The sequence below is a fragment of the Pongo pygmaeus genome, chromosome 10 (assembly GCF_028885625.2).
Source record: "Pongo pygmaeus isolate AG05252 chromosome 10, NHGRI_mPonPyg2-v2.0_pri, whole genome shotgun sequence".
Taxonomy (NCBI): domain Eukaryota; kingdom Metazoa; phylum Chordata; class Mammalia; order Primates; family Hominidae; genus Pongo; species Pongo pygmaeus.
Window position 1 is genome coordinate 68,805,818 of NC_072383.2, and position 19,294 is coordinate 68,825,111.

Genomic DNA, 19,294 nt, shown 5'->3' on the forward strand with positions numbered 1-19,294 from the left:
CAATTGTTTCTACTTTTGTCCCTATTAGAAACAGTATTTTTTATTTTAATACTTTTTGCATGTTTTCCAAGTATATTTAACATAGTTTCTCTAAGGTACACACATAAAAGTTAAATTGTTTCCTCATAGGCTATAACCATCTTTATCTTAAACACAAACCTCGACATTGCTCTATATAGTCTCAGTACCAGTTTGTATTCTTTTTTTTTTTTTTTTTTGATGAGACAGAATAAAGTTTTATTTTTATATTAAGCTACTTTGCCTCAGTGGTTACACAGTAAGGGGTAGAGGGTAGGTGAGGACAAGAACACCCTGAGAAAGTATTTTACAGCACAAGCTTTATGAGGAATAGGAGAACACATTTTTTTTCACATTATACTAAGTCCAGCAGAGCCCAGGCTCTGGGGCTGTTGCTCTTAATCCTCAGTGGAGGCTTCAGGCTTTACCACTTAGCACGTTCTCCAGGGCTCTGGTTACCTGATCAGCACTGCAGTTGTACAAACGGACATTCTTCTCTTGGCCAAATGCGTAGCAGGCCCAGAGCTTGGGCTGCACATCGTAGCATTCGCAGATTAGGCTGGGTAGGTCGGCATTCGCCTTCTTCCGCTCCACGTAGCGTTTCTCAATGAAGTCCCTGACACCCTGGCTGCCGGACGAGCGCTGACATAAGTGGATGCGAATCTCACGCAGGCCCAGCTTTGCCCTGATTCCTCGACTCGCTGCGGCCGCCGCCATCCTTGCTAATACCGAAGTCGCTAATTCCAGGTCTTCCAGTTTGTATTCTAAACAATGTAAAAGAGTATCATATAGCTTTACCCGCTTATACATATTAGACTTTCTAATTACTTTGCAAAGTCAATGCATATAAAATGGTATCTTATTTTTAAAACGTCTTTTTTTGGGCTAGTAACGAGAGCATGCTTATAAATCTTGAATAGCTATTAACATTTCCTATTCTGTGAATTTCCTTTTTATATCTTTTGCCTATTTTCACTGTTTTCGCTTTTCTAGTTAGTTTTGGGAAGTTGTATATTTTAGAATTTAGATACTAAAGTTTTAATTTCCATTTATGTTGCTAAAATCGTCTGTCATTGTATTTTTTGTTTTATTATGTGATTTGATTAATAGTTCTTAATTTTTTTTTTTTTTTTTTTTGAGATGGAGTCTCGCTCTGTCACCCAGGCTGGAGTGCAATGGCATAATCTCAGCTCATTGCAGCCTCTGCCTCCCGGGTTCAAGCAATTCTCTTGCCTCAGCATCATGAGTAGCTGGGATTACAGGCGCAAGCCACCACACCCGGCTAATTTTTGTATTTTTATTAGAGACGGATTTCACCATGTTGGTCAGACTGGTCTTGAACTCCTGACCTCATGATCTGCCCGCCTTGGCCTCCCAAAGTGCTGGGATTACAGGTGTGAGCCACCGTGCCTGGCCAATAGTTCTTAATTTTAATATAGTAATATTTATTAATCATTCATCTCTACAGAGTTTTTTTCAGGTTTGTGTATCTTTTTTAAAAACAGGATTTTGGTTTTATTGATTTTTCTCTACTCTTTTTTATTTCAAATATTCCTGCTTTTGTTTTTATTAGAGCCCTTTTTCTATTTGTTTTTTTATTTAACTTATTCCTTTTTTCTAGTTTCTTAAGGTAGAAGCCTAGATTCTTGATTCATGACCTTTTTTAAAAAAAAATAAGCATGTAGTGCTATAAGTTTCCATATAATCATTGCTTCAGCTGTTTTCCAACAATTTGTAATTTGTGTTTTCACTCAATTCAAATTAATTTCAAACTTTTTACATAATATTCTCTTCAACTTATAGGTGGTTTAGGATATGTTAATTTTCAAGTATTTGAGAATTTTCCGTGTATCTTTCTGTTATTTGTTTCTTTTTTCTTTCTTTGAACCTATCAATGTCTTTATTTTTATTGTGGGTTTCTTGTGGGCAACATATAGTCTGGTCTTTAAAAAAATTTTTAAGATACAATCTGATAATTTCTATGTTTTGACTGCTTTGTTCACACTATTTACATTTAATATAAATATTTATATGATTGCACATAACACTATCATTTTATTATTTGATTTCTGTTCATCCTCTCTTTTTGTGTTCCTCTGTACCTCATTCCCTTCCTCCTTTTGTATTATTAAGTTTATTTTTAATATTTCATTTAAATTTATCTATTGACTTTTTGGCTATATATGATCTCTTTGTATGATTTCTTTGGTGGTTGTCCTAGGGAGTGAAATATGCATACCTCTTTCACAGTCTACTTAGAATTATTATTTTGTTACTTTAAGTAACATGTAGATGAGTTACAATTACATCCATATAGATTCCTTAATCCTGTCCTAATTCTCAAATATATTATATCTACATACATTGAAAACCCATCAGACAATGTGATACATTTGCTTTCAACATTCATACATATTTTGGATAACTTAAGAAAATATGGTCCTTTATATTTACCCAGATATAAACTATTTATCTTTGTCCCTCATTCTTAATGTCTCACATTAACCTCTGACGTCATTTTCCTTTACCCCAACGAATTTCCTTTCGCATTTCTTTTAGAGCAAGTCTGTTGATAATTAATTCTCACAGTCTCCTTTTATCCAAGAATGTTCTTACTTCCTTTTCATTTATAAAGGAAATTTTTGCTGTATGTAAAATGAATGTATAGCTATACGATCAGCATGGGCCTTTTACAGGTTCTTACATAGAATTAGAGAGGTCCATTATACTTAGCTGGAATCTGTTTCCACCCATTGTGGTTTGGTTTTTAGACAGATTTTTGAGCAGAATTTATATATATTGTTTGGGCCCCCTGTTTTTCTTCCTTTCCCTTTTATGGGGTCCTTTCTTGATTTTCAGCAGAAGTTTCCCCAAATGACATCCCCTAGTTCTTTGTTTCAGAAGAGCTGCAGGTTTCTTTCTTTCCCTTCCTTCCCTTCCTTCCTTCCTCCCTCCCTCCCTCCCTCCTTCCCTCCCTCCTTCCCTCCCTCCTTCCCTCCTTCCTTCCTCTCTCTTTCTTTCTTTCTTTTGAGACGGAGTCTCGTTCTGTGCCCAGGCTAGAGTACGGTGGCGCGATTTCGGCGCACTGCAACTTCCGACTTCCGGGTTCACGCCATTCTCCTGCCTCAGCCTCCCTAGTAGCTGGGACTATAGGCGCCCACCACCATGCCCAGCTAATTTTTTATATTTTTAGTAGAGAGGGGGTTTCACTATGTTAGCCAGGATGGTCTCAATCTCCTGACCTCGTGATCCGCCCACCTCGGCCTCCCAAAGTGCTGGGATTACAGGCATGAGCCACCGTGCCCAGCCTGTTTCTTAATGCAGTTGAGCTATACTACCATGTGCTAACTCTGGCATGCCCTCTGGCTAAATGCCACAAAAATGAGTAACTCATTCCATGCCATTCCCTTCAAAATGCCACCTCTCCTCTGTAATACAATCTACCTACTTTTATCTTCTTTCCAGTACCAAGTCCATTTTTTGGTATCTTTTGATTAGTGGTTTTGGTTTGTATCTGTGAAAGCATTGGCTTCTATTTTGCAAACCTGAATCTTCACTCAGAATTTTTTGTTTCTATGTCAATCCTTTGATGCTTCCGAATGTATGTAGAGGTCTTTCATTTTCCCCCATTTTACTTCAGGTTTATGATCTGTGTCTGTTGAGAATTAAAATCCAGGACCCTAGCTATTACACAATATGGTAACCTCCCTAATTTTCCCCTACTCTGTACCGCCACTACCATCCATTCCACTATTCTACACCTCTTCTCCCTGCCTCTGTGCCAATTTGTGTTGATTTCCCTGACTTTCATTTCTCTGATGACTTTTTGTCACGTAGGGATATTGCATTATTTATTTTGAATTTGACTATACTTTAAACGTAACGGTCATAATTTATTTATCACTTCTAGGTATTTTTGTCTGGAAAACTTAAGGAGAAGTTTGTTTAGCCCACCATTTCATCAGAATGAGAGTACTATCGTTGCCTTCTTTATTATGTGGTTCTTCTTTCTGGAACACTCTGAAGCAGTAGCATTGTATGTACTTGCCGTAACAGCCGTTGACACTTGGTAGAAAAGATACAAATGAAACAGCATTCCAAAGAGTTAAAGAAGCCAGTAACTATCAACAGTTCTTGAGCCTGCAGCATAGCAGATTAAAAAAACCCAACTTGCTAAAATGCTAAAACTCTCTGCCTGTGAGATAACTAGACTAGCTGAAATTGGTTGGAACCGATATGACCGATTGGAGTTTACACAGAATGAGCTTGCTGATGTTATAGCCTAAACTTCCAGTTTGTTTTATACCAACTTCCTCCAAATTTACACAAAGGTCCGATGAAGAGGGATGAAGAGGTAACTGCACATTTCTTATGACTTTCCAGACCTCCCCTTTCCTTCTGCCAATCACCTACTAATCCCAGAATTCACCCTGTAAACCTTTTCTAATAAAATTACAGCCATAAAGCCAACACAAGGAGACAGGTTTGAGCTGGACTCTTGTCTCTTTGTCAGTCAACTAGCAATACAAAGCTTTTCTTTTCTTAAAATCCCGGTGACATATTGGCTTCTAATACATCAGGCGGTGAGCAATAGCAATAACAATAATAATGCTGTTGGTGATTATAACTTTTGCTTAAAAAACCCTCTATAATCTAAAAATGAGGTATTTTTCTTGTATCCACATGTTGTTCTACAAAAATGTAATATATAAAACGCAAGTTAGTGAGATCACCCTGGTAATCTCATATTGTCAACAGTGCATTGTTACATAACCACTAGCAAGAAGTTAGGTACAATTTACTCAGTATCAGGAAGCTGAATCAGGACCATGATTTTTTTTCTTGAATTGTCCTCAAGAGCTCTGTCAATACATCAAACAGATCTGTGAAAGCGAATCTGGTTATTTAATAGGTTCTACTTCTAGTTCTACTTATTTAATAGTCCAAAATGGCTTCTCAAAATTAGTTGCTACTGCAATAATAGTTACGTTTGCTTGGCTGGAAGAAGTCAAAGGCCTTTTCAAACTCTAGACTGGATAACTGTGAAGGTTCATTTGGGGGATAGAGAAGGTCAACAATAAATTGTATTTCCTCAATAATTTTGCTTGCTGACGTCACAGCCAAATAAAGCACATCTCTGCTTTTTTTTTTAATATAAATTGAATTTCATGCTTAGAAAATGTAACAGAAGTGTTGTTTCTTTTTGGTCGATAAAGAACATGATTAATTGATACCCTTCACTCAATGTGTATCCTGGCCAGTTTATTTTTCTTTTTTCTACCACCAGAAGCACACCATTTTTTTTGATCAGCTATTTCATAAATATGTGTGCTACTTGTCACTAAGACTTGCCCCAATAAACAAGAAGACATGGATTAACAACAATGTCACCCTACTCTCATAAGGATTTTTCAAAGCAGTGTAATCCTCTTACATCAAAAGTATTATGAACTCTGCTTTCAAGCTTATTATACATGGTCATGAAACCGTGCTCCAAAGAATTAAAGACACTGATGACTAACAAATCCTCGAGTTTGCAGGATGGCAGATAAAAAAAGAAACAACTTGCTGACACACAGACACTCCCTCCACTTGTAAGAGAACAAAACTGGCTGAAATCATTTGGAACCAATATGACCAACTGGAGTTTATGCAGAATGAACTTGCTGACATCACAGCCTGAATTCACACCGCATATTTTATACTAACTCCACTTGAATTTACACATACAATCCATGAGGTAGCAAAAAGAGATGACTGTGCATTCCCAGAGATGTTCCAGACCTCTCCTTTCCTTCCACCAGTCATCTACTAATCTCAGAATCCACCCACTACATGTTTTCTAATGAAATTACTCCCATCAAGCCAGCACAGGGAGACAGATTTGAGCTGTACTCCTGTCTCCTTGCTAGTTGACTTGCAATAAGAAGCTTTTCTTTTCTCTAAAACCTGGTTTCATAGTATGGCTTCCAGGATATTGGGCAGGGAACCCCTTTTGCTTGGTAATCATCATTGGGAGCCACTGGTAATCTGATGTATGCAAGAAACGAATATGCAGGTCACTTAGGAGTGCTTCACAGGCAGACATTTGCTCCTCTTGTCAGACATTGCTTGAAGATTTTTGCTGAAAGCTTTCTACTGAGTTTTGGTTAAATAACTTGGCAATGAGTAAACAAAAAATTTTCATTTTGATATTTGTGTTAACGATTTTTGGCTCAACATCTGAAATCCTTAAAATTGGAGATCTTCAATGCTTTGTTGGTTTCATACATTCTCATTGATTAGACGCAAGGTGCCTAAAATGACCTAATGCCCTATGATACTTTGGGATTTTTCTGGTATAAAGTTTTACCAAGTTTTAGAAAACCACAATCCAACAAAATTTAACTAGAAGTAGAAAACACAATGATACTGACAAGATACCAATGAAGTGTGGATATTTCTCTTTTTTCTCTCATTCTACACCAGAATTATTGTCAAAAGAGGAGTATAAAGGTATTCTTTTCCTGAAACTCAGGTAAATAGGACAAATTTCGGAAAATTCTCTAGAGACAGGTCGCAGTATTTCCTGATAACTGATTTTTTATACGATTTCAATTCAACTACCTTAATATTATGCACAAAATTCATAGATACATTTCATTTATACAACTTGACTGTGAATGAAAGGAAAGAACTATTGGGATAGCTGGAGGATAACAAAATTTGTTTTTTCTTCTGGATAAAGGGGAGGAATAAAACACCAAAAGCAATAGCAACAAAAGCCAAAATTGTCAGTTGGGATCTAATTAAACTAAAGAGCTTCTGCACAGCAAAAGAAACTGTCATCAGACTGAGCAGGCAACCTACAGAATGGGAGAAAATTTTTGCAATCTATCCATCTGACAAAGGGCTAATATCCAGAATCTACAAAGAACTTAAACAAATTTATGAGAAAAAAACAAACAACCCCATTGAAAAGTGGGCGAAGGATATGAACAGACACTTCTCAAAAGAAGACATTCATGCAGCCAACAAACATATGAAGAAAAAAGCTCATTATCACTAGTCATTAGAGAAATGCAAATAAAAACCATAATGAGATACCATGTCATGCTAGATAGAATGGCGATCGTTAAAAAGTCAGGAAACAACAGATGCTGGAGAGGATGTGGAGAAATAGGAACACTTTTACACTGTTGGTGGGAGTGTAAATTACTTCAACCATTGAGGAAGACAGTGTGGTGATTCCTCAAGGGACTAGAACTAGAAATACCATATGACCCAGCAATCCCATTACTGGGTATATACCCAAAGGATTATAAATCATGCTGCTATAAAGACACATGCACATGTATGTTTATTGCGGCACTGTTTACAATAGCAAAGACTTGGAACCAACCCAAATACCCATCAATGATAGCATGGATAGAGAAAATGTGGCACATATACACCATGGAATACTATGCAGACATAAAAAATGATGAGTTCATGTCCTTTACAGGGACATGGATGAAGCTGGAAACCATCCTTCTCAGCAAACTAACATAAAAACAGAAAACCAAACACCACATGTTCTCACTCATAAATGGCAGTTGAACAATTAGAACACATGGACACAGGGAGGGGAACATCACACACCAGGGCCTGTCAGAGGGTGGGGAACTAGGGGAGGGATAGCACCTAACGTAGATGACGGGTTGATGGGCACAGCAAACCACTGTGGCACATTAATACCTATTTAACAAATTTGCACGTTCTGCACATGTACCCCATAACTTAAAGTATAATTTAAAAAAAAGGAGAGTAATATCTCTGCAAGATATTACGAATAATATCCCAGTTTGTACACAAATGTTGTACGCCCGTTGTGGTATTAGAAAAATGACGTCTCAGCGGGGTGTGGTGGCTCACACCTGTAATCCCAGCACTTTGGGAGGCGAAGGCGGGAGGATCACGCAGTCAGGAGATCGCAATCATCCTGGCTAACATGGTGAAACCCCATCTCTACTAAAAATACAAAAAATTGGCCAGGTGTGGTGGTGGGCACCTGTAGTCCCAGCTACTCGGGAGGCTGAGGCAGGAGAATGGCGTGAACCTGGGAGACGGAACTTGCAGTGAGCTGAGATTGCGCCACTGCACTCCAGCCTGGGCAACAGAGCGAGACTGTCTCAAAAAAAAAAAAAAAAAGGAAGAAAGAAAAGAAAAGTAACATATCTGCAGGATATTACAAATAATATTCAGGGTGTACGCACGTGGTGTACATCCAGTGTAATATTAGAAGAATAATATCTCCCCCTGATATTACCAACAATATCCCAGGGTGTACACACATGATGTAAACTTACTGTGATATTAGGAGACTAATATCTCCCCAAGATATCATGAATAATATTCCAGGGTGTACCCACATGGTGTACACCAACTGTGATATTAGGAGTAATATCACCCCAGGATATTATGAATAATATACCAGGGTGTACACTCATGGTGTACACCCACAGTGATATAAGAGTAAGATCTCCCCAAGATATTATGAACAATATCTCAGGGTGTACACCCACTGTGGTATTTGGAATAATATCTCCCCAGGATATTACCAATAATATATTTGAGTGTACACCCACTGTGATATTAGAAGTAATATCTCCACAGGATATTACGACTAATATCCTAGGGTATACATTCACCGTGATATCAGTAAGTAATATCTCCCCAAGATATTATGAATAATATCCCAAGGTGTACACCTACTGTAATATTAAGAGTAATGTCTCCTCAGGATATTACAAATAATATCCCAGGGTTGACATTCACTGTGATATTAGGAGTAATTTCTGCCTAAGATATTATGAATAATATTCCAGGGTGTACACACAACGTGTACACCCACTGTTATATTAGGAGTAATACCTCCCTAGAATATTACAAATAATATCAAGTGTGCAAACCCACTGGGATATTAGGAGTAATATCTCCCTAGAATATTATTCCTAATATCACAGGGTATACACCACTGTGATATTAGCAGTAATATCTCCCTAAGATATTAAGAATAATATCACAGTGGGTGTAAACACACTGTGATATTAAGAGTAATATCTCCCCATGATATTACAAATAATACCACAGAATGTACACCCACTGTGATATTGGGGCAATTTCTCCCTAGGATATTATGAATAATATCACAGGGTGTACACCTACTGAGATATTAGGAGTAATATCTCCATAGGATATTATGAATGATATCACAGAATGTATACCCACTGGGATATTAGGAGTAATTTTTTCCTAGAATATTATGAATAATATCACAGAGTGTACACTCACTGTGTTATTAGAAGTAATGTCTCCCTAGGATATTACAAATAATATCACAGAGTGTACATCCATTGTGACATTAGAAGTAATATCTCCCTAGGATACTACAATTATTATCACAGGGTGTACACCCACTGTGATATTAAAAGTAATATCTTCCTAGGATATTATAAATAATATCACAGGGTCTACATTCACTGTGATTTTAGGAGTTATATCTCACTGGGATATTACAAATAACGTCACAAAATGTACATACATTGTGTACAGCCCCTGTGATATTAGGAGTAACATCCCTCTAAAATATTACGAATAATATCACAGAACCTACACAGATGGTGTACACCCATTGTGACATTAGGAGTAGAATCCCCCTAGGATATTATGAATAATAACACAGGGTGGACACACATGGTGTACACCCACTGTGACATTAGAACTAACATCCCACTAGAATATTACGATTAACATCACAGAGTGTACACACATGGTGTACGCTCACTGTGACATTAGGAGTAACATTCCCAAAGGATATTACGAATAATATCACAGCGTCTACACACATGGTGTACACTCACTGTGACATTAACATCCCCCTAAAATATTACGAATAATATCACAGGTTGTACTCACATCCTGTAACCAACTGTGAAATTACAAGTAACATTTCCCTAGGACATTATGAATAATATCACTGGTGGTTTACACACATGGCCACACCACCTGTGACATTAGCAGTAACATCACTTTAGGATATTATGAATAATATCACAGGGGTTGTTCATACATGGTGGACATACCCTGTGTCATCAGGAATAACATCCCACTAGGATGTCACAAATAATATGACAGGGGGTGTACACACATGGTGTACAACCCTGTGATATTAGGAGTAACATCCCCATAGGATATTACAAATAACATCACTGGCAATTTACACACATGGTGTACACCCCCTGTGACATTAGGAGTAACATCACTGTAGAATATTAAGAATAATATCACAGGTAGTGTACACACATGGCGTACACTTACTGTGACATTAGGAGTAACAGCCCCCTGGGATATTACAAATAATATCACAGGGAATGTACACACATGGTGTTCTCCTCCTGTGACATTAGGAGTAACATTTCCCTAGGGGGTGAATACACATGCTATACCAATCCTGTGACAATAAAAGTAAAATCCCACAAGTTATTACAGATAATATCACAGAAGGTATATGCACATGGTGTACACCCCAAGTTACATTAGGAGTAACATCCCCCTAGAATATTATGAATAATATCATAGAAGGTGTACACACATGGTGTACACTCCCTGTGACATTAAAATAACATCCCCCTAAGATATTACAAATAATATCACAGGGAATGTACACACATGGTGCTCTCCTCCTGTGACATTAGGAGTAACATCTCCCTAGGATATTACAAATAGTATCACAGGGTGTGCACTCCAGTGATATTAGGAGAAACATCCCACAAAAATATTACTAGTAATATTGGAGGGTGCACATCCCTTGTGACATTAAAAGTAACATCTCCCTAGGATATTATGAATAATATCACAGGGTGTACACCATTGGTAATATTAGGAGTAACATCTCCTGAAGATATTGTGAATAATATCACAAGATGTACACCCCGTGACATTAGGTGTAACATCACCCTAGGCTATTAAGAATAATATCTCAGGTTGTAAAACCCCTGTGACATCAGGAGTAACATCCCTCTAGGATACTATGAATGATATCACTGGAAGAAAACCCCTTGTGACAGTGGGAGTAACATTTCTCTAGGATATTATGAATAATATCATGGGGTGAAACCCCATGTGACATTAGGCATAACATTTTCCTAAGATATTATAAATAATATAATAGGTTGTTCACACATGGTGTACACACACTGTAACATTAGCTGTAACATCCCCCTAGCATATTACAAATAATATCAAAGAGTGTACACACATGGTGTACACCCATTGTCACATTAGGAGTTACATCCCCCTAGCATATTACAAATAATATCACGGGGTGTACACACATGGTGTACACTCACTGTGACATTAGGATTAACATCTTTCTAGGATATTATGAATAATATCACTGGGCATACACAAATAGTGTACACTCACTTTAACATTAAGAGTAACATCTTCATAGGCTATTACAAATAATAATACAGGGTGTACAGGCATGGTATACACCTACTGTGACATTAGGAGTAACATGTCCTTAAGATATTAAAAATAATTTCAAACGGTGTACACACATGGTGAACACTCACTGTGACATTAGGAGTAACATCCCCCTAGGATAGTATGAATATCACAGGATGTACACACATTGTGCACCCTTAGTGTGACATTAAATATAACATCCCCCTAGGATATTGCAAATAGTATCACAAGGTGTACACACATGGTGTACACCCACTTTGACATTAGGTGTAATGTCAAATACCCTTAGGATATTATGAATAACATCAAAGGGTGTACACAGAGGGTGTAATGCCACGTGACATTAGGAGTAACATTCCCCCAGAATATTATGAATAATATCAGTGGGTGTACACACGTGGTGTGTACGACATTATGGATAGTATCACTGGGAGTACCACCACATTGTGTACACTCACTGTGACATTTGGAGTAACATCTCCCTATTAAATTATTAATAATAACAACACAGGGTGTACAAACATAATGTAAACCCACTGTGACATTAAGAGTAACATTCTCCTAGGATATTACAGATAATATCACAGGGTGTATATTCATGTAACATTCCCCTAGGATATTATGAATAATATTCTACATATCCGCATAGTGTGTACACCCACTGTGACATTAGGAGTAACATTTTTCTAGGATACTATGAATAATACCACAGGGTGTACACACATGTTATACACACACTGTGAAACTAGGAATAACATCTTCCTAGAATATTGTGAATATCATATTAATTATTATCATAATTATTAACCAATATTAATCATAATATCTAAGGGACATATTACTCCTAATATCACACTGGGTGTGTATACAGTTATATTATTTGTAATATCCTACAGAGATGTTACTCCTAATGTCACAGTGAGTGTACACCCAGTGATATGATTCCTAATATCCTAATGAGATGTTACTCCTAATGTCACAGTGAGTGTACACCTTGTGATATTATTCGTAATATCATAGGGAGATGTTACTCCTAATGTCACAGTAGGTGTACACCCTATGAAATTATTCGAAATATTCTAGGAAAATGTTACTCCTAATTCAAAGGTAGATATCACAGGGGGGTGTACACTCCTGCGATATGGGGAGTAATATCACCCTCTCACCCCCTGTATATTATGAACAATATCGCAGGGGAGGGAGGCATACACCCCCTGAGATAGAAGGAGTAATATCACTCTCTCCACCCCCTAGATATTATGAACCATATCGCAGGGGATGTGTACACCCCCCACTATAGGGGGAGTAATATTATCCTCTTCCCCCCTGGAGAATATGAACCATATTGCAGGGGAGGTGTACAACCCTCCCTCCCCCCCACCGCGATATGGGGAATAATATCACCCTCTACCCCCATAGATCATGGATATTACGAACCATATGGTGAGGGAGGGGTACACCCCTCCATGATCAGGGGAGTAATATCACCCTCTCCCCCCCGGATATTACGAACCATATCAGGGAAGAAGTGTACTTCCCCCCAGAACAGGGGGAGTAATATCACCCTCCCTCCCCGTGGATATTACAAACCATATCTCGGGGGTGGGGTGTGTACACCCCCCGGAGTATGAAGAGTAATATGACTCTCTTCTCCCCTGGATATTACAAACCACATCACAGGGGGGTGTACATACAGGGTTTTTACTATATTGAAAATAATATTATAGCCCTTCCTGGATATTACAAACAATATCACAAGAGGCTATACATCCCCTGCGATATTGGGAGTAATATTATCCTCTCCCTCCCTGTAAAATAGAAACAATATCACAGGGGGCGTGTAGATTCCCTGCTATATTGGGAGTAATAACATCCTTCTCCTCCCTGGATATTAGGAACAATATCACATGAGAGGTGTACACCCCCTGCGATATTGGGAGTAATAAGCTCTTTCCTCCTGAATATTAGGAACAATATCACATGGGAGGTGTACATCCCCTGCAATATTGCGAGTAATATCATCCTCTCTCGCACTGGATATTAGAAACAATATCACAGGGGAGATGTACATTCTCTGCGATATTGGGAGTAATATCATCCTCTCCCCCACTGGATATTAGGAACAATATCACAGTGGTGGTGTACACGCCCTGCGATATTGGGAGTTAATATTATTTTTCCCCCTCCTGGATATTAGGAACAATATCACAGTGTGTGTGTACACCACCAGCGGTATTGCAATTGACATCAAACTCTCCCCCCTGGATATTAGAAACAATATCACAAGGGGAGTGTACAACCCCTGCAATAATGGAAGTAATTTTATCCTCTCCCCGCCTAAATATTAGGAACAATATCACAAAGGGGGTGTACACCCCCTGAGATATTGAGAGCAATATCATTCTCATGCCTGGATATTAGGACCAATATCATGAGGGTGGTGTAAGCTTCCTGAGATACTTGAAATACTATCCTCTTCCCTTGTAGATATTAGCAACTATATCCCAGGAGACGTGCACACCCCCTGGAATATTAGGAGTAATATAATAATTTTCCTGCTGGATGTTAGAAACAATATCACAGAGGGTTGTAGAACCCCTGTGATATTGAGAGTAATATCATCCTCTCCCCTCCCCGGATTTTATGAACATCACAGGGTAGGGGATACACTCCCCGCGATATTAAAAGTAACATCATTTTATCCTCTTCTTGATATTAGAGACAATGTCACTGTGGGGTGTACATCCCCTGTGATACTGGAAGTAACATCTTCCTCTACCCCCCTGGACATTAGGAACAATATCACAGGGGGGGTGTACACCCCTTGCGATACTGGAAGTAACATCATCCTCTACCCCCCTGGATATTAGGAACAATACCACAGGGGGGTGTAAACCCCCTGCGATATTGGGAGTAATATCATCCTCACCCCTGAAACATTAGAAACAATATCACATGGAGGATGTACACCCCCTGCGATATTAGGAGTAATATTCTCTCCCTTCCTGGAGATTAGGAACAATATCACAGGGGCAATATAAACCCCCTGCCATATTAGGAGTAACATCATCTTGTCTCCCCTGGATACTAGGAACAATATCACAGGGCGAATGTGCACTTCCTGCGATATTGGGAGTAACATCATGCTCTCCCCATCTGGATATTAGGAACAATATCACAGGGTGAGTATACACCCACTGCAATATTGGGAGTAATATCAATCTCTCCTCTTCTAGATATAAAAAACAATATCACGGGGGGGGTGTACACCCCCAGCGATATTCACAGTAATATTATCCTCTCTTTACCTGGATATCAGAAACAATATCACAGGATGGGTGTACACTCTCTTCAATATTGAAAGTAATATCATCCTCTTCCCCCCAGATATTAGCAAAAATATCACAGGAGGAGTGTATACCCCCTGCAATATTGGAGTAATATCATTTTCTACCACCCTGAATACTAAAAACAATATTACAGAGAAAGTGTACACCCCCTGAGATATTGGAAGTAATATATTCTTCTCTCCCCCGGATATTAAAACAATATTAAAGGGAGGATGTACACCAGCTGCCATATTGGTAGCAATATCATGCTCTCTCCCATGGGATATTATGAACGATATGACATGGGGTGTGTACACATCCTTCAATACTGGGAGTAATATTATCCTCTCACCCTCCTGGATATTAGGAACAATATCACGGTGGGGGTTGTACACGCCCTGCGATATTGGGAGTAATGTCAGCCTCTCCTTTTATGGATATAAGGAAAAATATCAAGGGGGTATACAGCCCCTGCGATAGTGGGAGTAATATCATGCTCTTTTACCCTGCATATTAGGAACAATATCACAGGAGGAGTATACACCCCATGCGATATTGAAAGTAATATCATCCTTTCTCCTTCTGGATATTAGAAACAATATCACAGGGGGGTGTACATCTTTTACAATATTGGGAGTAAAATCATCCTCTCTCCCCCTAGATATTAGGAACAATACCACAGTGGATGTGTACGTCTCGTGCGATATTGAGTGTAATATCATCCTTTCCCTCGCTAAATATTAGGAACAATATCACGGGGAGGGTGTACACCCTGTGCAATATTGGGAGTAATATCATCTTCTTACCCCCTGGATTTAGAAGCAACATTACATGAAGCGTGTCCACCTGCTGCAATATTGGGAGTAATATCATCCTCTCCCCACCTTGACATTAGGAACAATATCACAGTGAGGGTGTAAACACCTTGTGATATTGGGAGTAATATCATCCTCTCTCCCTGGATATTAGAAACAACATCACAGAAGGGGTGTACACCCCCTGCGATATTGAAAGTAATATTATCCTCTCCCCCACTGGATATTAGGAACAATATCACAGTGGGGCTGTATATCTCATGCAATATTAGGAGTAATACATGTTTTCTCACTAAATATTAGTGTACTAAATACCATGTACACACCCACTGCGATATTGGGAGTAATATCATCTTCTCACTCCCTGGATTTAGAAACAGGATCACAGTGGCTTGCACAGCTGTTACCATATTGAGAGTAATATTATCCTCTTCCTTTCTGGATATTAGGAACAATATCACAGGAGAGGTGTACACCCCCAGCGATATTGAGAGTAATATTATCCTCTCACCCTGGATATTAGAAAAAATCACAGTAGGGGTGTACATCCTCTGCAATATTGGAGTATTATCATCCTCTCCCCCCCCAGATATTAGGAACAATATCATAGGAGGGGTATACAGCCCCTACGATATTGAGAGTAATATCACCTTTTTTAGTCCTGGATATTAGAAACAATATTACAGAGGGGTGTACACCCACTGCGATATTGAAAGTAATATCATCCCCTCACCCATGAATATTAGAAACAATATTATGTGGGTGGGCGAACACCCTCCGTGATCTTAGAAGTAATATCATCCTCTCCCCCTCTGGATATTAGGAATAATATCACAGGAGTGATGTCTACCTCCTGCAATATTGGGAGTAATATCACATTCCCCCCACTTGGATATTAGAGACAATATTACAGAAGGGATGTACATCCGCTGTGGTATTGGGGGTGATATAATCCTCTCCCCACCCTGGATATTAGAAACAATATCATAAGGGGGATGTACACCCCCTGCAATATCAAAAGTCATATTGTCTTCTACCCACCTAGATACTGAAAACAATATCATAGGGGGGTGCACCCCCTGTGATATTGGGAGCAATGTCATCCTCTTCCTCCCTGGATATTAGGAACAATATCACAAGGAGGGTGGACACTTCCTGCAATATTAGGAATAATATTCTCTCCTCTCCTTAATATTAGGAACAATATCACAGGGGAGGAGTTCACCCCCTGCGATATGAGGTGTAGTATCATAATCTCTTCCTGAATATTAAAAACAATATCACAGAAGGGGCGCAGATGCCATGCGATATTCGGAGTAATATCATCCTCTTTTCTGGATATTAGGAACAATACCACAGGGAAGGTGTACACCTGCTGCGATACTGAAAGTAATATCATTCTCCCAGATCCCTGGGTATTAGGAACAATATCACATCGGAAGTGAACACCCCTTGTGATAATGGGAATTATATTATACTATCCTCCTCCCTAAATATTAGGAACAATATTACGGGGAGGGGGGTACAATTCCTGCGATATGGAGAGTAATATCCTCTTTCCCATGGATGTTATGTACAATATCACATGGGTGGTATACAGCCCCTGCGATATTGGGAGGATATCATCCTCTTTTCCCCTGGATATTAGGAACAATATCACAGAAGAGGTGTACACCCAATGTGATATTGAAAGCAATATCATCCTCTCCCCATGTGGATATTAGGAATAATACTTCAGGGGGTTGTACAGCCCCTGGGATATTGGGAGTAATATCAAACTCTCCCCAACTTGATATGAGGAACAATATCACAGTGGGAGTGTACACTTTCTGTGATATTGGGAATAATATCCTCTCCCTTCCTGGATATTAAGAACAATATCACAGAAGGGTTGTGACCCCGTGCAATATTGGGTGTAATTATCATCCTCTCCCCCCTGGATATTATGAACCAGATCACAGGGGGGTGTACACACTCCTCGATATGGGCGATATAGGGAGTAAAGTCACCCCCACTCCTCCTGCATATTACAAACCAGATAACAGGTGGGTGTACACTTCTGCGTTATGGGGAGTAATATCACCCTCTCCCTTCCTGGATATTAGGAACAATATCACAGCAGTGGATGTACACCCCCTGCGATATTGCAAGTAATATCATTCTTTCCCTTCCTGAATATTAGGAACAGTATCACAGAGAGGGGTACCAACCCTGGGATATTGGAAGTAATATCATCCTCTCCTCCTTGGATATTAGAAACAATGTACTTTGAGGGGTACACCCCCTGAGATATTTAGAGTAATGTCTTCTCTTCTCCTGGATATTAAAAACTATATTACTGGGGGGAAGAGTACACTTCCTGGGATATTGGGAGTAATATCATCCTTTCCCTTCTTGCATATTAGAAACAATGTCACAGGAGAGGTCTACACCCCTGCGATATTGAGAGTAATATCATCTTCTCCTCACCTGGATATTAGGAACAATATCACAGAGTGGGTATATAACCCCTGTGATATTGGGAGTAATATCATCCTGTCCCACCCTGGATATTAGGAACAATATCACCGGGGCGGGGGGGGGGGGGCGTGCAACCCCTGGAATATTGGGAATAATGTCATTCTGTCCCATTCACCCATTCACCCATTCAGTCACAGGGTGGGTGTCCACCCCCTGTGATATTGGCAATAATATCATCTTCCCCCTGCCCGGATATAAGAAACAATATCACAGGCGGAGTTTACACTGCTTGCGATATTGGGAGTAATATCATCCTCTTTCCCCCTGTATATTAGGAACAATATCACAGGGGGAGTGTACACACCCTGCGAAATTTGGGAGTAATATCATCCTTTACTTCACCTGGTTATTAGGAACAATATCACGGGGGGGTGTACATCCTTTTGATATTGGAAATAATATCACTATCTCCACCCCTGGATATTAGGAACAATATCATAGGGAAGACATACACCCCTTCCATCATTGGGATCAATATTATCCTCTCCCCAGTTGGATATTAAAAACAATGTTACAGGGGTGTGTAGATCCCCCACGATATTGGAAGTAATATTATCCTTTCTGTCCCTGGATATTAAAAATAATGTTACAGACTCGGTGTACATCCCCTTCGGTATTGGGAGTAATAGCATCCTCTCCTCTTCGGGATATTAGAAACAATATCACACAGGATGTGTGTACAACCCTAAGATGTTTGGAGTAATATTATCCTCTCCCCGCCTGAATATACTCCCCGCAAGTGTACACCCCCTGCGATATTGGGGGTAATATCATCCTCTGCCCCATTAAATATTAGGAACAATATCACAGGTGAAGTGTACAGTCCCTGCAATATTGGGAGTAATGTCATCCTGACACCCCTGGATATTAGGAAAAATATCACCTGGGGGTTGTGCCTCCCCTGCGATATTGAATGTAACAAAAGCCTTCCCCTCCCTGCATATTAAGAACAATATCTCAGAGAGAGTGTACACCCTTCGTGATACTGGAAGTAATATCATCCTCTCTCCCCTTGGATATTAGGAAGAATATCACAGGGGAGTGTACACCTCGTGCAATACTGGGGGTAATATCATCCTCTCATGCTCTGGTATTGAGAAATATATCACAGAGGGGGTATAC

General features: G+C 39.3%; 1 protein-coding gene across 1 annotated transcript; it reads right to left on the bottom strand.

Annotated features, from left to right (window-relative positions):
* Positions 1-321: 321 nt before the first annotated feature.
* On the bottom strand, positions 322-2,814 carry LOC129010280 (NADH dehydrogenase [ubiquinone] 1 alpha subcomplex subunit 2-like). Its single transcript, XM_054444300.2, has 2 exons — positions 2,723-2,814; positions 322-782 (listed from the first exon to the last, which is right to left on the bottom strand). Exon 2 carries the CDS (start codon positions 733-735, stop codon positions 436-438), a length of 300 nt encoding a protein of 99 aa, XP_054300275.1. The 5' UTR covers positions 736-782; positions 2,723-2,814; the 3' UTR covers positions 322-435.
* Between the last annotated feature and the right edge of the window lie 16,480 nt (positions 2,815-19,294).